General features: G+C 44.9%; 1 protein-coding gene across 1 annotated transcript in view; it reads right to left on the reverse strand.

Moving 5' to 3' along the window:
- Positions 1-27,344, reverse strand: part of OXA1L (OXA1L mitochondrial inner membrane protein) — a 142,922-nt gene that overhangs the window by 44,202 nt on the left and 71,376 nt on the right. Inside the window, exons 4-7 of the mRNA XM_069238249.1 lie at positions 21,101-21,244; positions 20,590-20,675; positions 17,490-17,654; positions 16,182-16,286 (exon numbers count right to left, since the gene is read on the reverse strand). Of these exons, the coding sequence (XP_069094350.1) occupies positions 16,182-16,286; positions 17,490-17,654; positions 20,590-20,675; positions 21,101-21,244 (500 nt within the window). The remainder of the gene's footprint in view (positions 1-16,181; positions 16,287-17,489; positions 17,655-20,589; positions 20,676-21,100; positions 21,245-27,344) is intronic.

Consider the following 27,344-nt stretch of genomic DNA (forward strand, 5'->3'; position numbering starts at 1 on the left):
TTACACATGCGGCCCTTACAGCAGTGCCTTGCAAAGCAATGGTCGCAGGCACAGGGTCACCTCCAAGATCTAGTGTTGATAGACCACCAAACACACTATAAACCCCATAAATTTAAACAAAGGGCGGCCTTTTCAAGACCTTATGCTTCACGCCATTCTCACAACAGATGCATCAATGATTGGGTGGGGAGCACATCTCAACAATTACAATATACAAGGACAGTGGGACAATGAGCAAAAACAGCTACACGTAAATCACTTAGAGCTGCTAGCAGTGTTTCTAGCACAAAAAGCTTTTCAACCTCTTCTAGCACACAAACACATTCTTGTCAAAACAGACAATATGACAACAATGTACTACTTAAACAAACAGGGGGGAACACACTCATCACAACTTTGCCTCCTAGCGCAAAAATTTGGCATTGGGCAATTCACAACAATATTAGCCTAATAGCGCAATACATCACAGGCATTCACAATCAATTAGCGGACAATCTCAGTCGGGATCACCAGCAAACTCACGAGTGGGAAATACATCCCCAGGTACTACAAAAATACTTTCGCCAGTGGGGGACACCAGACATAGATCTGTTCACCACAAACCAAAACGCAAAATGCCAAGACTTCGCGTCCGGTTGACGCGTCAGTCTAAGGGCAATGCTCTATGGATCAATTGGTCAGGGATATTTGCTTACGCTTTCCCCCCTCTCCCACTCATTCCTTTTCTAGTCAAGAAACTGCATCAAAACAAACTCAGACTAATACTTATAGCATCAACGTGGGCACGCCAACCGTGGTACACCACACTGTTGGACCTCTCAGTAGTACCTCACATCAAACTTCCAAACAGACCAGACCTGTTAACGCAACACAAACAACAGATCAGACACCCCAATCCAGCAATGCTCAATCTAGCAATCTATCTAAATCTTCCAAACGAGTGCATGGAAGTCATTAAAGAGGCAAGAAAACCTACCACCAGGCATTGTTATGCTAACAAATGGAAAAGATTTGTTTTCTACTGCCAAGCAAAACACATCACACCGTTGGATGCGTCCATACAGGACATCATAGGTTATTTGCTACACCTACAAAAAGCAAATCTTGCCTTTTCATCCGTCAAAATACACCTCACTGCAATTTCAGTTTATTTACAAATTAAACACACAAAATCCCTATTTAGAATACCAGTTATTAAAGCCTTCATGGAAGCACTAAAGCGGATAATACCTCCAAGAACTCCACCAGTACCCTCGTGGAATCTTAATATTGTACTTACACAACTCATGGGTCCACCTTTTGAACCCATGCATTCTTGTCAGATCCAATTCTTAACTTGGAAAGTGGCATTTCTAGTAGCTATCGCTTCATTACGAAGAGTTAGTGAAATACAGGCCTTCACTATTGAGGAACCCTTTATACAAGTACACAAACACAAAGTTGTTCTCCGCACAAATCCAAAATTTCTACCAAAAGTAATTTCACAGTTTCATTTAAACCAAACAGTGGAACTCCCAGTCTTCTTCCCACAGCTAGACTCAGTGGCTGAAAGAGCACTGCAAACATTAGATATAAAAAGAGCTCTAATGTACTATATAGACAGAACAAAACCATTTTGTAAAACTAAACAATTGTTTGTCGCATTCCAGAAACCCCATGCTGGTAACCCTATATCCAAACAAGGCATAGCCAGATGGATAGTTAGATGTATACAAACTTGTTACCTAAAAGCTAAAAGAGAAGTACTCATTACACCAAAGGCACACTCCACCAGAAAGAAAGGAGCAATAGTGGCCTTTCTAGGTAACATACCAATGACAGAGATTTGTAAGGCAGCCACTTGGTCCACACCTCATACTTTTACCAAACATTACTGTATAGATGTGTTAGCAATACAACAAGCCACAGTAGGACAGCTTGTACTAAGAACATTATTTCAAACAACTTAAACTCCTACAGGCTGACCACCGCTTTGGGGAGGATTACTGCTTTGTAGTCTATGCACAGCATGTGTATCTGCAGCTACACATGCCACCGAACGGAACATGTCACTTACCCAGTGTACATCTGTTCGTGGCATGTTCCGCTGCAGATTCACATGGGCCCTCCCACCTCCCCGGGAGCCTGTAGCCGTTTAAGTTGCAATTAGAAATTGTACATATGTAAATAAACATTTAATTCCCTCAAACTTTGTACATACATATCTATTCCATTGCATGGACATCTTTACTATTTTCACTCTACCACTCCTACCTTACCCTCTGCGGGAAAACAATCTAAGATGGAGTCAATACCCATGTGCAATGGAGCCGAAGGGGAGGAGTCACTCGGTCCCGTGACTCGAAAATACTTCTTCGAAGAAAAACAACTTGTAACACTCCGAGCCCAACACTAGATGGCAGTAGGCGTCTCAGTGCTAAACTCAGTGGTGCTTGGTCTATACTGAGGCTCTACTGCCAAAAGAACAAGTTACTTACCTTCGGTAACGCCTTTTCTGATGGATACATTAGCTACCTGTGGATTCCTCACCTAAAGAATTCTCCCCACACGCCAGCTTCGACTGAAATTTTTCTCCCAGCTCTGCATGTCGACGATGACGCTACAATTGCCCGACTCCACGCAACGCTGTATGACGTCATCCAGGCAATAAGAAGCCCTCGTCGACGTGCAGACATCAGTTATCACCATTTTTTACGTGCCTTTGAGGCGAACAGGTGAACATTGCCTTTGCAGAGAAATATAATTACATCAAGTAAAATTATATACCAACATTTATTGCAATAATATAAAATGATACTAATGGAAATAACACCCTCATATGGAAACAAATATATATACCTATCCAAACCTGTTTCCTTTGCAAAATACCATATATAGAAAGAAATATATATACACATCTCATTATTATATACAAATATACAATAAACCGGTGCTCACCCAAGGAATTTGTTGTAAGACCAATCAGGAAACGGGGAGGCAGGTGGGACCGTGAGGAATCCACAGGTAGCTAATGTATCCACCAGAAAAGGCGTTACCGAAGGTAAGTAACTTGTTCTTCTGATGGATACACCTACCTGTGGATTCCTCACCTAAAGAATAGAGTCCCAAAGCAGTACCACCTCGCAGGTGGGTGCCTGAATGGTCAAACCAAGAAATCCTGCAGCACTGAGCGGGCAAAATGGCCATCCCTCCTGACCTCAGAGTCCAAACAATAATGTTTGGCAAAAGTATTGAGGGACGCCCAAGTTGCTGCCTTGCAGAGGTCAACCACAGGACCACCCCTAGCCAAAGCCGATGAAGCAGCCTTAGCTCTGGTGGAATGAGCTCGGAGCCCTACAGGTGGTTCTTTCTTTGTTATTCCTTAGCAAAGTTTGATACAGAGAATGACCCACCTGGACAGCGTTCTCTTGTGGACTGCTCTGCCTCTCCTCTTCCCCACGTATCCAACGAAGAGCTGATCATCTTGCCTGAACTCCCTCGTCCTGTCGACAAAGAAGCTCAATGCTCTTCATGGATCCAACCGGTGAAGCCTCTCTTCCTCCTTGGATGGATGAGGCGGAGGGTAAAAGGAAGAGAGTAATGGACTGCCCCAAATGAAAGGGTTTAACAACCTTTGGGAGGAAAGCTGCCTTGGTCCTTAACACCACTTTGTCTCTAAAAAAGGAAAGATATGGGGACTCTACACTAAGAGCCTGGAGTTCACTCACTCTTCTGGCCGATGTAATGGCCACTAGAAACACAGTCTTTAAAACTAGGAATCGTAAGGAACAAGAGTGCATCGGCTCAAATGACGATCCCATTAGAAATGTCAATACTAAATTAAGACCCCACTGTGGCATAACAAATGGAGTGGGCGGAAACTTATTAGTGAGACCCTTAATGAACCTCAATACCAAAGGTGACCTAAACAGAGAGGGTTGGTCTGGGAGGCACAGAAAAGCCGACAGCGCTGATAAATAGCCCTTAACTGTGGCAACTGCACAACCCTTCTGTGCCAAGGATAGAGCAAATAATAAGTCGGACAAATGAGCCTTCAAGGGATCAATTTGATTCTCTCCACACCATCTGACAAATCTGGCCCACCTGCTTGCATAGATCGATTTGGTGGAGTGTCGCCTGGCCGATAAAATAACATCAACCACCTCCGACGGAAGAGAAAAGCAAATCAAATTGCCCCGTTCAATCTCCAGGCATGAAGGTGCAGGCTCTGGAGGTGGGGGTGTAGAACCTGCCCCTGCGACTGTGAGAGGAGGTCTGCCCTGTAAGGGAGACGGAGCGGAGGGCAGAGAGAGAGTTGGAGAAGGTCTGAATACCACACCCTTCTTGGCCAATCCGGGGCTATTAAGATGACTTGGGCCCGGTCTTGGCAGATCTTCCTCAGAACCCGAGGAATCAAAGGTATGGGGGGAAATGCGTAAAGTAACTGACCCTTCCAGGACATCTGAAACGCGTCCCCCAAAGCTCCTTGCACCGGATACTGGAGGCTGCAAAACGACGGGCAGTGCGTGTTCTCCTGAGTGGCAAACAGATCTATCTGCGGATATCCCCACATCTGGAAGATGTAAAGAACCAGATCCAGAAAAAGACGCCACTCATGATCGGTCGAGATGAGCCGACTGAGAACGTCTGCACGCACGTTCAGAACTCCGGCCAAATGATTTGCTACCAAGCAAATCTTGTGGTCCTGAAGCTTCAGGACCAGAGTCGAAGAGCTTCTCTGCAGAGAAGATACAACCCCACTCCTCCCTGCTTGTTTATATACCACACCGCAGTAGTGTTGTCCGTCAAGGACCTGAACTGATTGACCCCAAAGGGATGGGAGGAAGGCCTTGAGAGCCAGACGTATCACCCGCAAGTCCAACAGATTGATGTGAAACCTCTGATCCACTGGAGACCAAAGGCCTTTGATCTCCAGGTCCTCCAGATGAGCTCCCCACCCTAGAGTGGAAGCATCCGTTACAACTGTGACCACTGGCGGAGGCAGCGAGAACCGCCTTCCTTGCAACAGGTTGCCGACCGCAGCCCACCACTGAAGATCTGCTTCAGTGTCTCTGGAGATCCTGATCGAATCCTCGAGATCTCCTTGTGTTGAAACCACTGCCTGCGGACACACCACTGAAGAGCCCTCATGTGCCAGCGTGCATGCATTACCAGCAGAATGCAAGAAGCGAACAAACCGAGCAGACGAAGGACCTTGAGGACTGGGACGACTGCTCCATCTTGAAACATTGGAATCAACGCCTGAATGTCCTGTATCCGCTGCGGCGGAGGAAAGGCCCGATTCAATGTTTTGTCCAGAACTGCCCCTATGAACAGGAGGCGTTGAGAGGGCTCCAGGTGAGATTTGGGCACATTCACTGAGAATCCCAGGTCGAACAACTACTAAGTTGTCGACTGCAGGTGACACTGCAAGAGCTCCGGAGACTTGGCTTTGATCAACCAATCGTCCAGATAAGGAAATACTGCTATTCCCTTTCTTCTGCGCTCCGCTGCTACCACCGCCATCACCTTCTTAAAGACTCGAGGTGCCGAAGTAAGACCAAACGGAAGGACCGCAAACTGATAGTGCTGCGACCCCACCACAAACCGGAGATACTTCCTGTGCGGCTTGAGGATCGGAATATGGAAGTACGCATCCTGCAAATCGACAGACACCATCCAATCTCCTTCGTTCAGCGCCAAAAGAACCTGTGACAGGGTCAGCATCTTGAACTTTTCCTGCTTGAGGAACCAATTCAAAATCCTCAGGTCCAGGATTGGTCGTAACGGACCATCCTTTTTGGGGATCAGGAAGTACCTTGAATAGCAGCCCTGACCCCTCTCCTGCTCTGGAACCAACTCCACTGCGCCTTTCGACAAAAAGGACATCACCTCCTGTTGCAATAACAGAAGATGGTCGCCCGAACAGAAGGAGGGACGGGGAGGGAAGGGAGGAGGAAATTCCCGAAAGGAAGAGAATACCCCTTCTTCACAATGCCGATGACACAGGAGTCTGATGTTATGGACTCACACATGGGAAGAAAGTGGGCAAGTCTCCCTCCTACCGGAGACATGTGAGCAGGGAGTGGTAAAGGACTAAGGCTGCTTTCCCTGCTGCACCCCTCCTGAGGAAGAGAAAGAGGCAGAGTGCTGCTGGGTGGCACCTCTAGTGCGTACTCTACCCCTCCCCCTGAAGGATCTGTAAGGTAGAATTCCTGCAGATTGTTGTCCTGCCGCCTGGAGCCTGCAAAAAGGAAGCGCCACGACCAAAACCTCTAAACTTCCTAAAAGATCTAAAAGTACAGGAAGTGGTTGCCTGAAGTCCCAATGACCTCGCCGTGGCTCTACTCTTTAAAACGTTCTAAAGCAGAATCGGCTTTTGCCCCAAAAAGTTTATCTCCGTCAAATGGCAGGTCCAGGAGTCTGTACATCCGGGGAGAAACCTGATGAACGCAGCCAGGCCTGCCTCCTCGTCGCTATGGATCTGCCCATAGCCCTTGCCACTGAATCCGAGGTGTCTAGCCCAGATTGAATCACCTGGGTCGCCGCCTCCTGAGCATCCGTCAATAGGTCCAATACCTCCTGTGGCAAACCAGGGTGACCCTTAGCCTCATCCATAAGGCATGAACATAATGCCCCAAAATGCAAGTCGCATTGGTAGACTTTAATGCCATGCTGCAAAAAGAAAAGGCCTTTTTTGCTGCCTGGTCCATTTTCTTAGACTCCCTGTACGCAGGGGCCCCGGGGAACGAACCAGGAGCTGAACGAGAAGAGCACGATGCCTGAACAACCAAACTCTCCCGAGTTGGATGCTTGGTGAGAAAGTCCGGATCACCTGGGGCCACACAATAGCGTCTCGCTACCGCCCTGTTGACGGCTGCCGAAGTCACTGGCTTTTTTCCAGATGTCTTTAATGGGGTCCAAAAGAGCCTCATTGAAGGGCAAAAGAGGCTCCGCCACCGCCGACGCTGGATGCAGCACTTTAGTCAGGAGGTTTGTCTTCACCTCCACAGCAGGAAGTGGAAGGTCCAAAAAGCCCGCAGACTTCCTCACCACAGCATGAAATGAAGCAGCCTCCTCCTTATACTCCCCTGGGGAAGCCAGATCCCATTCAGGGGAAGTGTCCAGGCCACTTGCTGTATCTAAGCCTTGTAGGTCTCCCGAAGGCTCCATGATCTCACCTTCCTCTAAATGCTGCCTGCTATACTCCTCTTTCTCCAGGAGCCGTAAAGCCAATCTCCTGGATCGGAGTCTGGATTCGAGCCACGGCGTCGATAAGGCTTCAACGGCACCGCTCCTCGGATCCATCCAACGCCGGACCCTCCGGCGCCACAGGCAACTTAACAGTCGACTGGATCCGTGGCAAATCCATTGGCGCCGGAACAGCAGACGTCGGCGGCGTCACAGGTCTTCTGGGCGACGCCAAGGGCATCAGTGCCGAAGCAGTTCCAGAAGGAAGAAAGGGCATAAAGGGTATCGGCTTGTAAGGAGCCAGAGCACCCAAGTTAAAGGTCAAAGGACCTGACGCACCAGCATGCCATCCACTAGGCGCCATGGTGGCGAAGATATTAAACATTGCATTTAAAAATGCAGCGGGATCCGTACCCAGCGCCGGGAAAGCCAGATAAGTCTGAGGAACTGGCGCTGGAAGAGAAGCCGATGATGGACCAGGCATCTCCTGCTCCGGAGAAGCCCTCGGCTCGACTTCAAACACCGACAATGGAGACGTCGGAGAAGCCAGAGTCGTCGGAGGTGGAAGCGTGACAGTCGGGCTAATCTCCCACGTCAGCCAGCGCCGAGCTGACGGAGATCCGGATCGGGATCTGTCCCTGCTCGATCGGCGCCGTGATTCGTGATGCTAGTCCCCATGGCGTCGATGAGTCTTCGAAGATCGGGAAGAAGACTCTCTCCGATGATGCCGCTCCTTCCTCTTCTTCGAACGGGCAAGAAACAATTTTGCCTCTCGTTCTTTAAGGGCCTTAGGATTTGTGCGTTGGCATGAGCTGCATGACTCGACCTCATGGTCGGAACTAAGGCACCATAAACAATTTTCATGGGGGTCCGTGACTGACATTCGACCCCCACACTGGTTACAGGGTTTCAAACCAGATTTCCTCGGCTGGGACATAGTTACACCGAAGTGAAACTGTAGCTCCCTGGTAGCCTCGAAGAAAAAACGATACTTGAAGGCACGGGGAAAAAAAGGGAACTGACGTCTGCACGTCGACGAGGGCTTCTTATTGCCTGGATGACATCATATTGCGTCACGTGGAGTCGGACAATTGTGACGTCATTGTTGACGTGCAGAGCTGGGAGAAAAATTTCCAAAGCTGGCGCGTGGGGAGAATTCTTTAGGTGAGGAATCCACAGGTAGGTGTATCCATCAGAAATTCCCTATATTGCCTCAATCCTCTCCTTGGATTGCATGCAATTATATTGATAAATGGACCCTCAAGCAGTGGTTCCCAACCTTTTGACTTCTGTGGACCCCCACTTTATCATTACTGGAACCCAGGGAACCCCACTGAATCATTATTGGAATATGGGGACCCCCACTGAGTCATTACTGAAACCTGTAGATGTAATCGGTTAATATTATTTAATTTTCTAAGCAGTCGCGGACCCCCTGAGGAAGCTTCGCAGACCCCAAGGACCACAAGTTGGGAACGACTGCCCTAGAGCAAAAGAAATGCACTGTGCATATATTTTCGAGCCCCTGGGCCAAACATTTTTTAGGACCCCTATAGGGATTAATCTGGCAGCCATGGTAACGACGACAGGAATACATGTCTGTCTGTTTTCTAGGCCAAGTGCTGGTGTTGTGATCTACCGACAGCACTGTTTTTTCCTTTTCATCTGGCAATGCCAGAGTAACCACAATTGTGCAACACTCCTGAAGTTCGATGTGGTGCAATACACATTAAGCGGAAACTGCAGATACCCAGGCCAGGTCTAGACAATGGGTGACTATTACTGTACAATAATGAAGCAGGACAAAGTAGCAGAGCATACAGTCAAGGTTGGGTCACTGTTTTAGGATACATGTGTGGGCATGTGTGCGTGTATTTTGTTGGCTTGTGAGTGTGTACCATTTTCTTAAGAACGTATGTGTCCACACAAGCAACTGATTGTGTGTGTCTGTGCAGGACAGAATTTCTCGTTTGTGCCAATTTAATTTCCGTAATATCTGAGAGGTGTTTTTTGGTAAACGGACATCATCCCTAATCTATGGCAGTCCTCACCAGCACCTGGTTTGTATCCCACTTCTATCCCAGACACAGGGCTGGCCATACCTGGCACATGGTAGTGATACATAGCATGTGATGCAGCACATGGGCATGGAGGTATGGAGATAATTCATGAGTCACAGATCTATTTTGCTTTTGTTATGGCATAACTTTATTGGTGCTCGTTACTTTAGGACTCCTGTTTAAATATTTCATGATATATTGTATTAGCTTATAACAGCATTATTATTGCTATATAATGCATGGAGTCTGCAATCCCCGAGTTCCACGACCTTGTAAAGGAATTCAGCCTTACTCTGAACTCCTGGGCAACTCGTTAAATCCATATAATGTACAGCAAGGGGTATTTGATTCCATATTTATTACTCTGTTGCCTTATGCCAGATTTGATAACGGGGCACGTATGTACTATTAACTGCAAGGTCTGTCGAATGCAAGGAATAGCTCAGCTGTCTAAAAACAGATATTGTGTGACTTGTGTAACCCTTTAATTATCCAACCCGTCTCCATCCAAGTACATTCTTTCAAATTACAAAAATAATACTGTAAAGGGCGTGGCCTGGTAGTGACCAAGATGCCACGTACTGCAGAGACTCCCAGTTCCACTGTCGGTGAATCCTGCACAACTTCCATAAAGCAACCGTAAGGCTTGAAGAAATGTTGAACAGTGACTTGGGGACGTGTCAGTGCTTCACCTGACTGACAAGGAGATTGTAGGTATGCTCCTGCTCCAGGTTATCTGGGGCCATGACTTAACTGGAGCAGGCCAGTGCTGTAGACTGCTGGGACTGGCAAAGGTCCCAGGCACCCGGAGGAGGGAGCTGCAGCTGAGATGTGAACAGAAGATAACGCCCTTCTGCTGAATTTGCTGGGGTGGTGAAAACATCCTGAGTACACCTAGGGAAGTACAGCCAGCGGCTATCATATATAGGGCCAACTACATATCGAAAAGCGACCTGCACACATTGAGGACAACTCTACTATGGCTCTTCCAAATCCACTGGCCTTGGGGGCTTGTGGTAGGTAAGGTCATATAGTCACCAGCCTGTGCTATGGATCTCCAGTGGGTCTACCTATTATGTGTGGGACAGCAGGCCCCATGTAGTGAAGGGGCAAGTGGCAAACAGTGTCTTTTGGTGTGCCTTACCGGGTGCCTTCCTTGCTCTGCACTGAGAGCTTGTGGGACCCTCTTAGCTTACTTTCCAAAACTGGAGACAGATGTCACTGGTGGAGAATGGGGCACTTTTCAGTCTCTGTGCCCTCAAAAGGGATATCTATCTTCTTGTCTCACAGTGAAGTAGAATACGGATTTCCTACAGAACTGAACTCACAGCCATGCTGCATCACATTAGCGACTGGTACTCAGTCAAAGGTGGACAGGCTGGAAAATCCCTGGTAGATAGAAAGCCGACCTCATGGGTCTTTGGATTGAGTGTCAATGTAAGACCCAATTTTTACCCTGGAACGCGAGTCTGCTGGATTGAATGTCGAAGCAATACTCACGCTATTAACTAAAGGACAGATATGACAAGCATGCATTCATACATCTGGATGTTAATCAGGTTCCCAAAGGAGGTGCATCTGTGCAACCTTTACCAAGTGTCTACAGAAGAGCCTACGATGAGGGACATATTGGCTGCTATGCGAGAACCCAGCTACTCTGGAGCAGGAAAAGACCGAGATGCAATAGACCGTAATCAACTAAGGGAGGAATTCAACACAATTTCAGAAAAGGTGGGGGTGGACATGCATATTGGAGTATTTGGGAAGGCAGAGGAGCAAAATATTAAACTGTTTGTTGAACACTGAAAAGCTCCACCCTGGGGATCCTTCGTCCTTTTAACTTTTCCCACTAAGAGTCTCTGAAAGTAATTATCACAAAGATCTTCAACGATCATGACAGGAATGCAATTTCTCCAAGCAGGTCCGGAGCCAGGAAACTATGCTTTAAAAATACTTGTTTTTTCCTGATTTTATCCAGGTCATTCAAAAGCAGTGCGCTTTCGAAGTGATCAAAAAGGAACTCCATAGGAGGAATCTTAAGGTGTATAATAGTTTTCTCAGCTCACTTGAGGGTTGTGGAGGATGAGAACAACTGGATCTTCCATTCCTTCAATGCTGTCTTGTAATGGCTTGAGGGGGACATGAGCTCCTGGTGCCATTTAAACTAGGGACCATGCACAAGATCATGATCCACAGACCGGGGGTGAGAAGATAGACAACAGTGACCCACATCCATGTATAGACAAAGAAAATCTGCAAGCTAATCGGTTGGAGAGGTGGCGACTACAGCTTCTAAGACAAATACTACAGCTAGGTGAGTAGCACATTAGTTGTTGGAGAACCCTGCTGAAAATGCTTCATCACATCATTCCTCCTTTATGATGGTTATCGTTTTCCCCCAAGAGTCAAGAAGCACTTGCGTGTGGGCTCTCTACAAATGAATAAGAAAATAAAGTAACATATCAGGTGAGATGGTGGAGGCGTCTCTGTACTTTAATTTTTCTGTACTGGCTGGTAATGATAGGTTGTCCAGCTGCACATGTCTGTGAAGAAGATCTGATCCTGTGGAACACACCCCCTTGAGGCCAAAAATAATGAACTGAGTTTAATGGTGTGAACTTACTGGGGCAGATTGTGGAACCTAGAATACGTGATCTAAATCTACATACCCATTTTAGGAAAAACAATGAGGATGGAGTACAGTAGTGCTTTGAATTAGGTTTTATGAAGCTACTTGTGCATATAGTCTGTAGGTAATGCTATACCCGATGCACCAGGTTGTAGGGCAGGAAGTGAGGGTTTGGAGGAGTAATTGAGGGTGAGGATGCGGTATCATGTTCAATAATGTATTAGTGGCCCCATGTAGGAAGCTGGCCTGGTGTGTGGTGGGTACCTAAGGTACTTACACCTTATACCAGGTCTAGGTATCCCCTCTTAGTGAAGTGTAGGCAGTGTCTAAAAGCCAGGCTCTCTACAGGTAGCTGTGTACGAGCAGCCAAGGCTTATCTAGGAGACATGCAAAGCTCATGCAATACCACTGTAGTCGCACAGCGCTTACACACTTGAAAGAAAACACTTAGTTGTACACAAATTAAGGTACTTTATTTTTGGAGCACAATACCACAAAATACTAGTAGGGCAGCCCTCCAATAGGAGGTAAGTAATACACTAACTATATACAGTAGTAAACAGTAATAGGCATAGAAAATGTTAGAAAACAGTGCAAATACCAATAAGCAATAGTGACCCTAGGGGGAGCCCAGACCATATACTAAAAAAATGGAAAGCGAACACTGGTCCCCCCCCCCCCACCTACAAAAGTGAAATGTGTAGAGGGGAGCTGGGAGTACTAGAAAACCACAGAGGTGAGTAACACAGTACCACCCCCACCCTGCCTCCCCCCCCCCCCCCCCCAGCGACCAGGAAGGCAGGAGTAAATCACTGGAATTTCCCCAAACCACCCAAAAGGAAGGAAAAGAAAACACCCAGGCAAGACTGCAAGAAATCACTGTTGGATTCCTGGAGAAGAAGACCTGTGAATAGAGGGGACCAAGTTCAAAAGTGTTCGTGGAGCCCAGGAGTAAGAGCTACTACCCACCCAGCTGTATTTGCAGGAGTTGGTCGACGGTGAGGAAGAACAGGTAATCACTGCAGCCCTGGGGCCCGGAGAAGAGTTCCTGATGGATGCAGAAGATATCCCACGGAGTGAAGATTGCAGACGGGTGTCTGTGCAGGAATTCCACCAACAAGGCTTGGCAAAGGCAAATTCCTGCTTCAGCCCATAGTGATCCCCTGGTACCCCAATTCCTTGGGTACCTGGGTACCATATACTAGGGACTTACATGGGGGAGGGGGGACCAGTGTGCCAATTGTGGGAAGAAAAAGTTATAGTTACCAAAGTTTACTGGTGAGAGTATAACCATTGGGTTCCTGGTTAGCTAGATCCCAGTGAACACAGTCAAATACACTGACAACAGGCAGAAAATGGGGGTAACCATGCCAAGAAAGAGGGCACTTTCCTACACCCTATATAAGTATTAGAGGTCAGGTTCCTGTCACGGTCTTGTGTCTCTTGCTTTTTCTTTTTTGAAATGGTACAGGGGAAAGATGGTCTAAACATTCTTACTTGGGATGTAAATGACCAAGGAAGCAAGATAAGAAGAGATATTGTGATCCACCTGCTATCCAGAGAAAAACCTGATAAAGTCCACTGCAAGAAACACATCTGGTTAGTAACTGTTGATGGGTGGAATTACTCTTTTCAGGCCTTCCATGAATGCCTTAATAACTAGTATTTTGAACAATGATAAATGTCTGTTTTGCAGATATGCAGTTATTGCAGCTACATGTAGGCGTATTGAAGTGTACGCTAGGCAAGGCATCTGTAAATGATGTAGATAGCAGACAATGTTTTGAACAGTTGCATCTCCAGTCTCTTGGATTCCCTATCCAGGGGAGCAGTAGGGAACGTGCCAGGGTTGACGTGAGGTGGAAGCCTGGACCACCAAACTCCCAGGGGAGGGGTGTTGCGTGAGAAAGCTTGGGTGGGTAGGGAAGTAGCAAAAGACCTGTTCACTGGGAGCCCCTGTGTTGGGGTTGGACCAAGTACTCAAAAGGACATCTGTGAGGGCCTCATTAAAAGGGAGGAGCGGTTCAGATGGGGAGACTCCCAGCTGAAGTACTTCTTTCAGACATTGGTCTTGACAACCAACAAGGGCAAATTAAGGTCAAGGACCTAAGCAGCCCTCTACACAACCATTACAAAAGACGCTCCCTGCTCCATAGACATGGTAGGCTGTGGGAAAGCATGCCAGCATCTGGTGAAGTATCCAGTCGATAGCTTGCATGTGACGCAAGACTTCTTCAGGGTCCAGTGACCCCTTTCAATCCTGCCCAAGACCTAGCCCATAAGAAAATGGCTCAGGATTCGATCTTGAAGGAAGGCTCCTAGTGGTGCTGGATGTGCTCCCTCCTGCTCCATATTGGAGTTAGGGATTAAAATGGAGATGGCGTCGCAGATGGTGTCGGCATTGGGGGATGTTGAGGTGGCATGACTGGTATCGGTCCAGATGTGGATCCCTGCAGAGCGTGGCCTAGAATGTGGAGGCTCCAGCATCTTGTAGGCAAACGGATGTGGAGAAGTCTAAGCACGCTTCAACATCATCTTGTACTTGGACTTACCTCAATGTCCCGAAGATTTTGAATGTGAAGCTGACCTCAGACTCTGTGACCTATCATGGGACGTTTCTCTTGACCGAGACCTTGAATGGCGCAGTCACATGACAGGCCGCCATCAGCTTGAGTGAGCGCTCCCTCAAAGCCTTGGAATACACGCCGCAGCAGTCGGAGCCAGCTTCATGTCGTAGTCGCGCTGGAGCCACCACAGGCAAACAAGGTGCAGATCTGTCACCAACATCGATCGGTGACTGGCACCACAGGGCTTGAAGCCAGCCTTCTTGGATGCCACCATTGCCACACCAGGGGGTGAAAACTTCGAAAAAGAGTTAATAACATGCTAAAAAAAGTCTATCAAAAAGTGACTGACGGGGTAGCTCTTCCTGGATATGCGCTGGCTGACGTCGAAAGAAAAGAACAGACATCAGCGTGTCTGGGTGGCACCCATATAAGTAACGCGGACGTCACTTCTGGCACGACATCGCAGGTGGAGCCCATCGATGCCACCCACCGGTGTGCAGGGCTACTGCTCTAGAAAATTCTTCCAGATCCACTCTGATGTCTGGCGTAATTCTAATGTAAAGAATTTGCAGCTAGAAATCTATCACATGCATGATTACTTAACAATGCCCCTGAGTACCCGAGACAGTTGAGGGATAAATTGTATATTGACCTGGGACAGCTGGATATGAGTGCGCTGAGAGCTGCATATTTCCGAGAGGTTAGTATTGGATTGGTACAAATGAAGATCCTCCATCGGATTTACTATACTCTCACACAATCAAGTTTAGGAAAGCCCGGACAGTTTGCAACTCCTATTATCCTTCTATTTATTTATTTGGCAATGACCCTTTACTTTTTGGGACAAAGTTAATAAGCTTTTATGAGAGATTATAAAGGTCCTGGGCCAATGGAAGGTAAAATGACTCCTGGGAGATATGCCAGCTTTGATGGCCGACAGACAACATATTGCCATAGCATTGGGAGGTAGACTCCCAACGTAATTTGAGGCCTGGTCTACTATTATGGACTGGTGCATGCTGACAGAAAGACAAGTGTATGCTAATCGAGGAAGTAATGAGACATTTGCAAATGTTCAGAGAAAATGGAACAAATATTGAGGCTGGTATTGATCTATTTGTATGGGATGGGTTGAAGTGGGGAGGTTTGCGTGTACAATGATACGACTGCATACGCTTGTATAGATTGGGCTCATTTTGACTACACAGTCCCACTGTTTAAATAGCTCAATGGGTGGCCATTACCCAAGCACCCTTAGGAAGGGTCAGATTAATTTAGCAGTCCATAAAGTAATTAATATTTCACAAGTGCCACTTTACAATTGGCCTGTAAAATCTATAGATTAAAATTAGAAACTTTTTTCAGGGGGTAACTATCCTGAGCCTTACATGGGAAGGTGTTGGATTGATGCTTCACTTGCAGCAATTTTAAGAAAGGATTTATTCTTCACTAGTTTGAAGTTCACCATCCATGACTAACGGACCCTCTTAAGGTGCAGAGAGTAACAATGCTAGGACAGACTTGTGCACATTTTGCTGAACCTTTCACAATGCAGAATCCTCCATGGTGTCAGTGTTACTGTAGAGTGTAGGCAAGTGCCACTGATAAATGCCTCACAGTTAAAATGTTAAAAAGTAAAAAGCCAAACAGTGCGTGCAGGTGTGCTGCATGACCACTCCCACTGTGTGCTCATAAGTGGTAACAGGCCATGCAGTTGTCTTTACAAGTGTGTTGTTCAATAACGGTGTTACTCACGGTGGGGAAATTGATGGTAAGTGGCAGGATAATCAAAGGCATCACCCTGAAAACTGTCTTCATCATTCGGAGGTTAGGATTATCAACACCAGACTCTGCTCCCAGCTAAAGCAGAGACAAAAGAGAAATGAAGGAAACTTTTTAGTGGAGTAGAATGTGGTAATGGGTATATGGGGGAGTGTCACAGAATGTGACAGAAACATTTCAATGTGCTCCACTCCCATTACTTCACTTTCACATTACTGGAAGCAGCACTGGCAGGAACAATGGTGAACGCTTTTAAATAGCAAACAAAATGATGCAAACATTAAGGAAAGAAAAACATATTTATGGAAATTGGTCAAGGGATGGACACAGCCTAGATAAAACACTGTAAGAGAAGCTATACAATGAAAGTGTGTCAGAGCCTGAAGGGAAAGATGAAGAGGAGTGGAGAAATCAACAGAATACAGAGGGAAATAGGGAAGACAGCAAACTTGTATTGCCTGAAAGTCCAGGAGTTACTGAAAAAAACAAGCCACATAGAGTACAGGGCAAACGTCAAAAAAGAGGCATATAATGAAAGACATGTGTGAGAGGGCAGAAACAAGTCACAATAAAGAGGAAATTCATAGCAGGCAAAGTATAGAAACAGGAAGTATATAAAAGGGAAATATTGAAGAAAGAGGCCAGGCGATATAGGCAATGCACAAAAGAAGTGAACAGAGGAGAAAAGTAAAGGAACAGTCAGCCTACTAAGGAACAGTCTCTAGAGCAACATGGACGGATAGGCTGGAAAGTCTGGATGTAATACTGAGACTGAAAAAAAACAGCACAGAGAGTAAAATAATTAGTGCAGAATAGAGGGAAAGGAAGCATGAAGAGGAGGTGGGCACAGGGATGTTTGAAAAGTGGACCAAAAAGCACTAAATGGAAAGCTGGGACTACTGCAAGCAGAGAGGCAACAAAGCGTAAGAGTAACATCTGGGGAATGGTAAACATGCATTATATGACTGGAGACCAATAAAAAAAATGAAAGTGTTGACAGTGAAAGGACAGAGGGAGGCAGCAGAGGGAAAATGGAGAACAGACAGGATTTGGAGGCATGGAGAGGGCAGGCTCTATACAGAAGGAAAGAGTCTGGGGAAATCGGGAGAGTTCAGAGCCTGTGATATGCAGAGGGAGTAAATGAGGGCCCATGAAAGACTAATGCCATGAAGTGAAGAGCCAGGTGAATTAAAAAGGGAGAAAGTCTGGGGCATGGAGATGGACAGTATATAGAAAAGAGAGCTTGGAAAAGAGATAAAGAGCCTGACAGAGGAAACTTACCTCTAGGATGGCCCACATACTACAGGTTACACAAATCGGCAGGATGTACAACGGGTCAGCAGCTGTCAAGTCAAGGAACCACCAGAGACCGCCAGTTTGCAGGCTTGGCACTGGCAAGTATGCCATTTTCCGCAGAGCCACAAAGAAAGAAATGAAGACTGGTGCCTGAGGGAACAAAACTCCATTAGAATAAATTTTTTGAGGGACAGACCAGAGTCATGGCAGGGACAATGACACCAGTGTTAAAGCTAGCGCAAATGCAGAGATGGGCAAGGATGCCAATGTTCGATCCAAGGTCTGTCGCGAACATGTGCAACAAGTGACATATAATGATGATGTTGTAAACGCTAAAAGTGAATCTATGGGAGTGGTGTAGGGGAGTTATGACTTGTGTAGTAGCACTGGTTCAGGGGTACCATAGAATGCAGTAGAAGCACTGGCTTTGAGGGAAAGGGACCAAAGGAAAGGTGTAGGAGTTAGGCTGTTGAGGACGCTGTAAGGATTATAAGAACTAAAGTTTTAAGCTGCATGTACCTTCCAGCTATCCGCCATTTTTATAGATTTCCCTTTTTTCAAACTAAACCTTGTTGACTCACCCCCCAGACTGGCAATTCAGTGATGTGCCCAAGCAGCAGGCTTTAGCTTCTGCTGATCGGGTGGGGATGGTGGTAGGTTGCAGGGGGGTGGTGGGGTGAGAAGCAAGGCAGGTAAGCTGCTCTAACTTGTTGTGGGGAGACTGGTTGGTGACAGTCTACTAATTCTTCTCTGGGGTACAGCCGGATAGCTGTACCTAGATCCGATACAAAAGCTGTACACATTTTAAAAGTTCCAGGAGCCTTTCACTATGTGACCCAAATAACAAAAGTGAGCGAGTTGGGACGATAAATGGTGACTGTAATAACATCAAGAAGGAATGACTGACTAATGGTGTAGCTCACTTCTAGCAAGACTAAAGCCATAGGCCGATACCAGTAAAATTGTTGGAAACTGAGTTTTTTTGTTTCTTTTGAACTTTCCTAGGTAATCAAACAGAAAAAATGCCCATGAAGTCAGCCTTGTTAGGTTTTCTCAGAACACAAAGAGGAAAGAATGCAATCTTTCCCTGATGTGTCAGCTATCTTTATTTTGATCGGAACAGAAAATAAACATTTGCAATGCAATGGGTCTTGCATTTGCTCGAGTTAGAGTTGTTACGTTGTAAATTCCTAACTGGCTTTTCTTGCCACTTAAATTGAAAACGAAAAGTAAAACAGTTGACATAAAAAGCCCATTCAAAGTGCCACGGCCGCCATGAGCGTGCTGAAGAGACACAAAAGGAAAAAAGTTCACCTGCAGTCAAACATATCAGCAGACGTTCAATTATTTATGTAACAGGGACGATGTCCAAGGCGGATAACCAAACCTCCCCAAGGAGGAACAAATGTAAAGCATGTACCAATGATAAAGGATTTGTGAAAGGAAAGCCCATGAACGAGGGATAGTGATGGACGTGCAGGGGGCATGGTTAAAAGCCCACAGATAGATTACAACAGGTGAGAGCACTCACGCGATCGACCTTAAAAATAAATAAAAAAAGGGCTGCAATTCTATCAATAATCAAATAGTTCAAATTTGAACGACTGAATCTTATGATTCCATCAAACGTCAGACATCTATAGCAGTACTGGCCCTTTTCTAGCTAGTACTTTCATCATCCTGGGGTGCTGAAAGTGTGGCCTTAAGATATTCCAACTTCTTACCATGTGAGGTTTAAGCACATCAAACCTCAACTTGAACCCTGAAACTTGATTTTGCCCGCCTAGCCATATAAAGTCTGGATAATCTGATAAAAGAATTACTGACCAGACAAAGACAGTCTATTGAAGTTCTGAACAGCTGTCGAGTATTCCTGGAGAGGACTCCCAGAAGGGAGATCCATCCAAACAATGGAGATTGAATCAGGGTTTGCACGAACAACCCTTATAACCAAAGATGAGTCCACAGGTAGAGATAGTCTGGTTAACTTCCCATACTCTGATTAAAAGCTAAGCTGCTACCACTGACGGCAACCCTACTTTGCAGAAGCAATCCAGGTTGTATTATATGTCCAGAAGCTTGTGCTTAGTGGGTCAGAATAGGCAAGCAGCCTCAAAAGTCTTTCCAACTCACAGTACCCAGTGAAGAGCTAGCACCACTGCCCCTATCGCAGAGTTTAAGGGGTGTTACCCTGTAGTGCTCTCACTCCCTGTGACTAGGCACAATGTGTCCAATCAGAAGGTGCCTCCTGCGAGGCAAACTACAACAACAAAAAGCACATTCCTTATCTCACCCACCCCCTCACCTCTCTGGTTCCTACTGCAAATTGGGAGCGGTCTGCTCCAAGAGAGGCCAGGAGACTACTAAGAACTGGACTGTGAATATCCGGAGAAAAATAAAGCCTGGTTAAGCATTTATCTCATAAAAGAGCTAATGCCACTAAAGTTAAGGGGTACATAAATATAAGAACAATGAAACTATGGGGGCCTGAGCCCTCTGGAAAGCATATGGGATTTCAGGACCAATGATGGCTCTTAAGTACATTACATCACTGCCATGGCTTACATTGACTGCATGTTTCTTCTCAGTGCCTAAATGTATTAGAGTTTAAGTGTGTAAAAAATATGTTCCTTTGTAAAAGGAAATACCTTTAAATGGATTTTCACAATTATAGTTAACACTACTGTTGTGATGTATTTGGTTGTGACCATCAAAGCAACTCATACAGAGCTGGAGAGTCTGGGAAGCTAAAGACCCTTAACTCAGCTTTGCATACATAATGCCAAGTATCTAGGACAGTAGGGCACATATGCAGTATCCTGTGCTAGAAACTGGGGAGACATCAAGAGAGGAGCTGCCAAAAATGCTGTGTGAGTGCCTGACATTATAATGGTGTAGTATTACTGGTTGGCAGGGGTAGGATCCGTGGAAAATGCTGTAGGCAATATCTTAAGAGCGAATTCCAATGAAGCTCCAGGGATAATGTTTTAGGAGCATTGGCTTTAAGTTTTAGGAAATGTTGTGGGAAGCTGCATGGAAATACTTATGAACTACAGGCTGCAGGGGGTGCCTAGAGATATCTTACCTGGACAAGGGGAACTAGGAAGCCGCGCAGTGGGTTGACGTCATGTTTCTTTTGGTAAAGTGAGAGCTCAGAGTAAGCCTTTGAAACTGAAGACAGAACACAAAATAGAAAGACAAATAAATAGCACTCTGATTTTGCCAGTTATTAATGTAGGAGCAGCACCCAACATTCCCCCACCGAACTATACTATTATAACCGCACTTTCAGGTCCAGATAGTAAGTTGTCATTGTGAAATCAGCAGATGATTCTTTTTGTCATTTTACAAGAACTCTCAACTTTGAACAGCAGATATTATTATAATGTAAAGATGATTCTCTATTGTCTTTACCCAAAATATAATGCACTTTAGAGAGTCTTCAAGAAGGCGCAGCTGTAAAAACAGAGCTAAAATCTCCCAGCTCCCTAAATGTAGGTACTACTGAAAAAGCGCCTCTTGCATACGGTACTGTAGCAACACCCAATCTCTCTCCATGAGGAATTACTCAATACTTCACTTGCAGCCTTACTCACACTCAAACTTGTTCCCGCTTTGCTTGGCCTCATTCATGAGTGTGGTTAAGCGACTGATCTCAGGCATGTGGTTATTCAGTTTTGCTGCCTCCCGCTGGCCCTTCACGATGACTGGGAAAATGAGGCAGCGAGCTACGATTGTTCCTGGAATAGAAAAGAGAACATAGATAAGCAATGATACCAAGCTCTGATGCAACTCCATTATCTTAATCTGGGCTAGTCTTTTCCAACCTATATGCCGGAAAACACAGATCCTGGCTAATCGAGTGCTATAGAAATTGTCATATCATCACTCAATGATACGATCATTTCTACAGCACACAATCAGTTATGATGCTTTGCAGTCCCCCACAGTTCCTTCAAGTATGTTCCCATGAGAGATAGACCAGAATCCACTATGATTATATTATAAAAGCATCATACATTTAAATAATGTTTGCCGGTAGCCCAATGGGAATGTTAAGACCAAAAAGGGGGAAAAGTGCAGGAAGAATACAAAGCAATATTACATTTTTGGTGCACCTGGGGAGCATTAGCCAGAAATTCTTTGTTTTTAATGTCAGCAAAAACACATTCCAAACAGAAACACTGTATATACACCTACACTGTGGTATATAAAAGCTTTGGTGGATGGGTGGTAACATTAAAGGAAAAAGTAGAATGGATGATGTGAAATTAATACAAAAGACTGTCACAGTAAAGTATACATGAAAAAGCCCTATTATTTACACACGCCTAGCAAGAGTGCTAGTGAGTGTACGGCCTCGGTCAGCTTGATCTTGTTCCTGGAGCCTGTTAACAATGCAGGCCAGTACAATGGTAACTGGTCCATCAAATTTAGTAATTTGCCCTTTTTCCAATGGAGAATTTCTGCAAAACCCATGCTAGCATTTCGGCCTGGTAGGCATTTTCTTTGGTTTTCAAAGACAGAATCTCAAATGGGTTTATTTTGAAAAAAAGAAAAATAAGTAACCCGGACACCATGGGACAAGTTGGTCTGTATGTTATGAACTACTTAGAGGCTTAAATGGCTAGCCTCAGCTTCATTACTAATCCCCTACACAGCGTAGTACATGGAAAGAAGTGCCATCATGTTTTTGACAGAAGTGTTTGATAGAGAAGGTTTTCCTACAGCTCTCTTAACAGACAATTGAGTCCAGATGGTCTTTCACGAGATGGAAGAGTTCTTGTAAATTAAATGGATCAGACAGAAATGTATTGCCCAGCTATCCTGCATCCTCAACAGGTTAGCAAAGAGACTGAACTGACCTATGAAGGGGTGTGTACGGAATGGGATGAGACATGGAAGGATGAGCAAGAAGGAGTTAGATAAAGAGCACAGACTAGATCACCATGGAGCAGCAAGGTGAGTGCAATTTTAAATAACGAATGGAGGGAATCCTAACACAACGAATTCTGGATGGTTATGCTGAGCAAGAATCATGGAAGGGTGAGGTTGGGTTTTATGTGCGATGCTGAAGGAAAGGTAGAGGAAAGCAAAAGAGAATGGGTGCGAAGAGGGTAGTCAAAGTTTTGATGAGAAAATTTGTGACAGGCTAAACGTTAAGCTGCAAAAACATTAAACATGGAAAAAAGCAAACTCTTATCATACTGAAAACACTGGATGCTAAAGGGTGTAATTGGGCAAGATTAGTATAAGAGGGAGACAGGGAGAACTGTTTCAAAATGGGTATCTTCCAACTCCTCAAATCTTAGCAACTGCATTTTGACAAAACCGTTAAAGGGTACATAGCTCATGACTTAAAATTATCAAACTAGATGCAGCCACAACTTTAGGAATCCTTTGTCTTGCACACAAAGGTCTGTACTACAAAGCACACCACTCAGCACACCTAACCTATCATTTTTCATCAGACCTGAAGATACTACAATGGGTGCTCATTGAGAGACACTTGAAAGGTATTCTATCTAGACCAGCAATAATACACAGCAGTGCTAAATTTTCACATAATCCACTGAATCCAATCCTACAAGAAACCAATCTGGTATGGACCTTTACTAATAAACGGTTAAGAATTCATGCCTTTCTACACTCCCAGGCTCCTAAATGGGATAATGAGTGAATCTGACTGACGGTCACACAATTCACTGGAGGGAGTAGTCAGAAAAAAATAATCTCATGACTGGTCAAATACTGATGGATGGGGTACTCCAGCCCTTCTAAAGTTTGCAGACTGAGTTTCACTTAGACCCAGATAAAAGATTGAGATATGTACCCCTGAAATATAGCCTTCAGTCTAAACTGCGTATCTAAAGTGGTGCTTTGCTTAACACCCCTATACTTCTTAAGAGATGGAGTAAATTCAAAGAGGTCATATGTGGTCCTTTCTGGACACACTGATAGAAATAGTACACTTCAAGATGGCACAAAAACTATTCAACGAAAAATGGCAAAAAAAACTTTCTAGAGATTATTCAAATGATGACTGGTGGTCTTTGCTAGAAATAACATGACAGCGGCCTCCAAGAGACAAAGTTAAGTTCAACTTCTTTAAATTGCTACATGACTCCCACTTATCTCCATACAAACTGTGGGGAGATAATCAGAGTCTCACCTCCAACTATTAGTGATGCAGAAATCCAAATCAGAATATGATGCACATTTGGTCGTGTTTTACTCTGCGAACATTCTGGCAGAAAACAGCGGCCACAAAAAAAAAAAAAAAAAAAAAAAAAAATACAAGCCATACGGCTTTAACCTTTTTTCAATTGCTGGTGTTAATACATGAGACTACCGAATTCCCTTGACACAGCAAGCATTGGAAGACCTGGATCGACATTGACTTAGCCATTGCCAAGATTTATATACTGCAACAATGGGAATTTCAGAACCCCCATCCTAACAATGACTGGCTTATCCATTTAGCTAAAGCAGCCACTCACAAATAGGTTATGTTAGACCAGCAATGCCTCTCCAAAACCATTTGGGGAACATTCATCAGTTATTCATTAGATCTGGCAGTGTAGGCTGTAGTGGCGTACACATTACTTTTCTTTTCATTTGAGGATGAGGTTTTGATTGTATCCTATCTCTAGTCTCGACACTGACAACTATCCCTCAAATCTGCTTTTTGTTATATGGCATGACTATATGGTTGGCTCTTGATAGTTATGCACATCATGCTGAATTACCAATTTACCTCATCGGTTACATTTCTTACATTTACCTTTTATTTGGATGTTTTTCTACATCTTAAACATTCTGTCACTGAAAATGTTAAAGAGCTACATTCTGGATTTATGGGACTAATTCTCTTTTTCTCCCTGCTCTCTTATATTCCATCGACTACACTGACTACTATGGCAATCAGATATTGGACCCATAGAGGGTGTTTTTATTGTTCATAGCAGTATAGTATTGTTTGCTATTTGTCATAGTACTCATTCACTCTGGTATCAGAATTGCTCAAATTCAAATAAAAGTAAGTGAGAACAAACACTTTCAGACCTGTCGTAACCTTTTGTCAATTTTGTACTAGTTCTTACACTAACTTCCCTGTATATTATTCATTGGGTTTATTAACTCTCTATGTGCCACTTCTCTCTTAATTTTCCATATTTAACGACTATGTGCACCCTTGTATCACCCAAAGCTATTTTTACCAAGTGTGAGAATGCCAACACTACCACTGCTTGAGTTCATTCAGATGCACAAGCCGATCTATAGTCCCAATGACAGTATCTCTGTGTAGGCTACGTGACATTGAATGATGCACAGATGTATATATACACTTCTCTTGCAATATCCTCCACCTACAATTTATGCAATCCCTGAAATTACCCAATCGCATTACATACAGCTATTGTATGCACCCAAAGATTAATTTTCGACCAATACAATGTCAGTTGGATTTACCCGGGACCTCATCCTCAAGGAACACATCACCAAGAAAACCAAGATGGCTTGGTCTCAGCTCTCTCTACTAGCAACAGTGAAACAGTTCCTCCCAGTAGGTGATTTCAGATGTCCTGCTCCGCGGCCTCCCAGAATTGACACTGACCACTCATAAGCACAATCTAGATGCTGCAGTATGCCTCATGAAGGACCTGAAGAAACATGATCACATAACTCTTACCCAATGGAACTCGATTAGCTCCCCTTTCTGGACTACATCATTTTAAACACTAAGCAGAATCATTTACAAAGTCATCAAGACTGGCACCCTTTCCTTTCAGGTTGACAACCTTGCCATCTGTTATGGCTGTGGTCACAACCGCAGCCAGGAGACCTTTGGACTGGAGACGAAAAAGTGCGAGAAGCAAAATATCTAGTCAAGAGTCCTTCTCTATAGATGTCCCCAGGGCCTGGAATGATTCCTTCAAATCCATCAGGATCACCCCTTCAATTCAGCAAAGAGCTGAAGTCACACATACTTAAAAAGACTACATTGTGACAAAGTAAATAGTTCACAGCCCATCTCGGACCCAATAATACCTGCCTATATTCAGGGTCTTACTGAAACTCTGCTTTTGATCCTGTACAGCACTCTGCTGCCTTTTGGTTGAGCTTGAGATATACAAATAACACACACATACATATATATGTATAGTGCTCAGAAGCTGTCTGAACCTTCTACTTCTCTGAAAACTTCACAAAAAAATATATATATATAGTATCCAGATGTGTCAGAGAAGGCAGAGCTCAATGAGATTTTACAATCTATTAGGTAGTTCTGAGGGTTGGAGAAAAATTGTAGAAATGAGAATTGTGTGTGGATATTTTGGCTGCCTTTCAACAATGACAGGTAGAAAATACAGATTTGAATACTTGACTCGTTTTATGGCACAAGTGTCTATAAAAAATGTGGATTTTTTTTTTTACATGTTACCCATTTTGATAGAATCTTTATATTTAAAACGATGTGCATGCAACAAACCAAATTATTTTTCAAGTGCATCCCAGAAAGGATAAATAAGGAGAGAGAGACTATGTGATTAGGAAGGGAGAGAACGAATCAGATGCCAAGCTGGAGCAGCCTTGGTGCAGAGACACTGAAAAGCAGAGGTCAAGGGGAAAATCAGACATAGGGCTTCAATTTTGTCTGTGATCTTCACTGAGAAGCTACACCCCATGGTACACTTCCCCTCTGCCGGAGTGCCTTTAGCATCGCTAATCCTTATTGGATAATATGGAACAAGGCACAGATTAAGTACAAGTGCAGTATTCCCAAATAACCTCCAAGGCATAGATGCACTCCGTTTCCTTTTTGGTAACTATTCACTTAAAATCTTCAGTTCATTCTGCAGACATCTGTGTGAGCATTGTGACAGGTCAAAAGGCAGAGCTGCAAACTCCACGGCTACTGTGTGCTATACCTGCAGTTTGGTGTTTTGTGGGATGTGTGCAGTGGTGCTGTTCCTGCAGCAGCAGCTCTTTGCCTTTGGTGCTTGGATCTTGATCACTTGGTTAACTCAGCACATCAGCTCCTGCAGCTGCTCTTATCTTCATCCGTTAATGCCTCCTGGGCCACGTGCAGAGGGGACATTGGTATGGCAGTTGTGGCCACTAGATTATTCAGTGACCCCGCTCTGCATTATCAGAGTTTCCCAACTTTGGCAGTGGCAGCACCCTCTTTCAGTCTTGGCAGATGGCCGACCGCACACAATGCTTGATATTTGTAGATGGTTTGAAGCAGTTCACAACCATCTCCACTCAAGAAGATGGGGGGGGGTAGGGGGGAAACAAATAAATAAAATAAAAAAACTTGCACACAAGGATGCTCTGGGCTTCGCAGCCTTGCAGGCTCTTGCTTTCTCTGGCTATTCACAATGTTGGGAACTTGATGGGCTTCTCCTTCTGCAGTGTCCCCTCCTTCAGGGCCAAGCGCACTCATTCCCTTTCTCAGCTGGCAGACAGGCTTCTAGACAGCCCCTGAGGCCCTCACGTAGAAAGTGCAGACTTCCGGTGACGTCCCCTCATGAGTGAGCGACTGGGTTTCATGTAGAACCAGCCTTAGTGACATAGCACTCTCTCCAGCACTCTGCAGATCACTCCTTTCCTTTGTTATGAAGAACTTGGAACTGGAACAAAGTGGAGTGCTTTGTATCCCAACACAAGTTTGGTGTGGTATTTTTCCAAATGTTATTTTCTGTTTGAGCCTCCAGCACAGACTGTCATCAGCCTTTTCGAAGTATTAGTTCAGGACAGACAAAACACAGGGGCTGCCTATAAACCTCCTCACCTGTAACAGAAACTGCAGTCCCAAATCTCTCATCTACTATC

The sequence above is a fragment of the Pleurodeles waltl genome, chromosome 6 (genome assembly GCF_031143425.1).
Source record: "Pleurodeles waltl isolate 20211129_DDA chromosome 6, aPleWal1.hap1.20221129, whole genome shotgun sequence".
Taxonomy (NCBI): domain Eukaryota; kingdom Metazoa; phylum Chordata; class Amphibia; order Caudata; family Salamandridae; genus Pleurodeles; species Pleurodeles waltl.